This window comes from Lynx canadensis, chromosome X (assembly GCF_007474595.2).
Source record: "Lynx canadensis isolate LIC74 chromosome X, mLynCan4.pri.v2, whole genome shotgun sequence".
Taxonomy (NCBI): domain Eukaryota; kingdom Metazoa; phylum Chordata; class Mammalia; order Carnivora; family Felidae; genus Lynx; species Lynx canadensis.
In genome coordinates, this window is record NC_044321.2 from 108,225,691 (window position 1) to 108,229,141 (window position 3,451).

Sequence of the window (3,451 nt, forward strand, 5' to 3'; positions counted from 1 at the left end):
GAAAGGACTTACAGCAGTGCTGGGGACAGAGGAAGCTTATTCAATAGCATAAGCTATTCTTTAATAACCCCTCAAAGGTGGGTCTAAGAAGTATTTCTACTTGTGAGCTCTGGGATGGGATGGAGGAAAAGAGCACAGAGGTTTATGAAAATAAAACTTCAAGACAGGGGGTTAGGAGGTTAGAAAGGAATCAGCAAGAAGTGCTGCTATTCATTCAAGTTGGTATTGAAAAGATCTAGAAGTCCTCTCTAGTACTGAGGATCCTGTTGCATTTCTGAGGATTCTTTTGATCATCTAGCCCTGCAGTAATTGTTAAGCCATTGATACTTTAAAAAATCCACTTGTATGAAGCATTTTTCTGGTTGATTTTAAGCCACATGCATAGTTAAAGCACTTTTTTTGGGAAACTGTGTGGATAATAAAGGGCAATATATAGACACATTTTAGCACATACAGGGGCTTGAGGCTATTTTGTATAATAGCTCATTCCATTGTCCGGCATAGAGAAGGTGGTCAGTTTAAAAACATAAAACAAAACTGAAAAAACAATCACCCTGAAGTCCCTCTTCCTGGCCAACGTCCTAATTCCACCCTGGCTTCTTGCCCGACCATTCAGCTCTTTTACACATACACGGTCTTACACTTTCCCAACAAGTACTTATGGTTAGTTGAGCTATGACTCAGGATCCCAGGGTGGGGATGACCACGCGCCCAGGTCCCCCTTCACCGCCCTGGGAGAAGGATGGAGGGCAGAGGAGACGGGGGTGGAACCGGTTCAGATCTTCCCACGGGACGTGCCTTCCGCCCCGCGGTCATCCCAGGCTGACTGACACCCAGGATGCGAGGCAGAGGGACCTGAACACACGCAGGTACCACTCCCATGCAGAGATAGCATCCTTTTGGGCAGTCATTGCCCTGTCACAGTGGGGCAAGTCCAGGGAGTTCTGCCAGCACTTCCTGGTCTGGTTCTGGGTGGGGAAGCGGCTGTCAAAAGGGGTAGTCTGGTAGTTCTTGATTTGGGTCGTTTTTTAAAGTTTATTTATTGTTATTGATGTATATTATTTATATATAATAATATGTTATTATTTGCTTATTTTATTTATTATTAATACTATTTTGAGAGAGAGAGAACAGGCACAGGTGCATGCAAGCAAGGGAGGGGCAGAGAGAGGGGGGGAGAGAGAGTATCCCAAGCAGGCTCCGTGCTGCCAGCGCAGATCCTGATGCGGGGCCTGATTCCACAAAGCGTGAGGTCGTGACCTGAGCCGCAATCAAGAGTCTGATGCTTAACCGACTGAGCCACCCAGGCGCCTCTCTTGATTTTGATCTTGATGTCTTCTGCCATGCTTCTGACTCCTTCCTAAAGACACCCCCAAAGCAGCTCTCAGCTCAATGTGACCCTCAGCCAAAGCACTTTGTGGGACTCCTCGGTGGCTCAGTCGGTTTAGCGACCAACTCCGGCTCAGGTCATGATCTCGCGGTCTGTGAGTTCGAGCCCCGTGCGGGGCTCTGTGCTGGCAGCTCGGAGCCTGGAGCCTGCTTCGGGTTCTGTGTCTCCCTCTCTCTCTGCCCCTCCCCTGCTTGCTCTCGGTCTCTGTCTCTCTCAAAAATAATAAACATGAAAAAAATAAAAATAAATAAAAATTTTAAAAAAGCACTTTGTAAAAAATTTGGATTGAGGTATAGTTGACACGTGCTCCTTTTTAACCAGTGTCCCTCAACCGGCCTCTTGGAGCTCTAAGCAATTTGCTGAAGCCAGCGACAGAAATGGGGTTACTTCCTGTGCTCTGCCAGCCCCCCACTTAAGCTGGGACTCCTGGATCCATAAAGGACACTAGAAGTCGTCTAATCAGGCCCCTTTCTTGTAGATGTTGGCCAAACTGTTGCAAAGAAACATTAGGTGACTTTTCTAAGGTCTAAAGGTAAAATCACTCATTAAAAAAAAATCCTACATGTATTGAGTGCTTATTCTGCGTCAGGCACTGTGTCAAGCAACTGGGAAAGAGAGATCAACAACAACAACAACAAATAGCTCTGATCTCTAATTGCTTACAGCCTGGTGCACCAGAAAAACGTAAAGTATATAGTGTGATAGGTGTTAACAGATGTGTAAATACAAAGCACCGCTGTCCCTGGAGAGATCAGGGAAGGCTTCCCAGAGAAGGAGACCCTGCAGCTGGATGTGTCCAGCGGAAAGAATGGAATGAAAGAGGCAGCATGGAAGGTGAGGATGCTGAGGGAGTCTTCCTTGAGGCACAGGCTGGGCTGCAGCCCCCAGTCTCTGGCGCCTCACTGCCGGGCGACCCTGAGCTCTTCATCCAGCCACACCCAGCCAGCTTCCAGCACTGCTCTTGCCCCAGGGTTGGGATCGCCAAATTTAGCAAAGAAAAATACAAATTAAATTTGAATTTCGGCTAAGCAATATTCTGTAGCATAAGTATATGCCCAGAATATGCACGGGACATACTGATGCTACAAAATATTTGTTGTCTACGGCCATACCACCCTGAACGCGCCCGATCTCGTCTGATCTCAAAATATTTGTTGTTTATCTGCTGTTCAAATGTAACTGGGCATCCTGTATTTTATCAGGCACCTCTACCTGGAATAAAGGCGTATTTGTGGGAGTAAGACAGTGGGAGAGGAAGGGAGGGAAGAAGACAGGAAGAAGGGAACTAGTTCATCAGTGGGGGGCGAACCGGAAGACTCTCAGGCTCGAGGAAAGCAGATTTGTTAAGACCTAAAAACCACACAAAATCTGCCCTTAACATTACTACTCACTATTTCATTTCTGTTTTCATTTCTCCAGTTTTATGGGGACATAATTGGCATATAGCACTGTATAAGTTTAAGGTGTACAACATGATGATTTGATATACGCGTGTGTGTGCGTGTACATATTGCAGTGTGATCACCACAATAAGCTTAGTTCACATCCATCCCCTCACATAGTTACATTTTGTTCTTGTGATGAGAGTTTTTAAGATCGACTCCGTAAGCAACTTTCAAGTATAGAATGTACAGTCATCATGTTGCACATTACAGCCCCATCCCTGTTTTCGGTTCTATATAGCACAAGATGAACAGTGGTTTCCCCTTTTCTCTTAGAAAGTCTGCCCCCGTGTGGTAGGAAAAAAGTACTAGGCCAGAAGCCGTAACTCTGGTCTTTCAGTTCATTGGGGCAAAACGCCAGCGATCTGGAAAGCAGGATGTGATGCTAGGACTTTATGTTTGTTTGTCCGTTTGTTCCAGTGGGGGATAGGGGAGGAATGAGCAAAAGATGAACGGACTACATGGAGACTATTGTTAGAACAGCTTGAAAAATTTGTTCAAAGCACACTTGTAACTTTGTGCAAAGCAGCATCATCTCAGTGCCCAAGCTGTTGGGGTCAGAAAACATGTTAAGAGACTGTGCCTACAAGTCACGCGGTAGAATATTTAAATTGAGACA

General features: G+C 45.8%; 1 protein-coding gene across 1 annotated transcript; it reads right to left on the minus strand.

Moving 5' to 3' along the window:
- Positions 1-812: 812 nt before the first annotated feature.
- On the minus strand, positions 813-1,345 carry LOC115507809 (cytochrome c oxidase subunit 6B1-like). The gene is made up of 2 exons (XM_030306309.1): positions 1,304-1,345; positions 813-1,010 (listed from the first exon to the last, which is right to left on the minus strand). The coding sequence occupies exons 1-2, from the start codon at positions 1,343-1,345 to the stop codon at positions 813-815; spliced, it is 240 nt and encodes a 79-aa protein (XP_030162169.1).
- Positions 1,346-3,451: the final 2,106 nt, after the last annotated feature.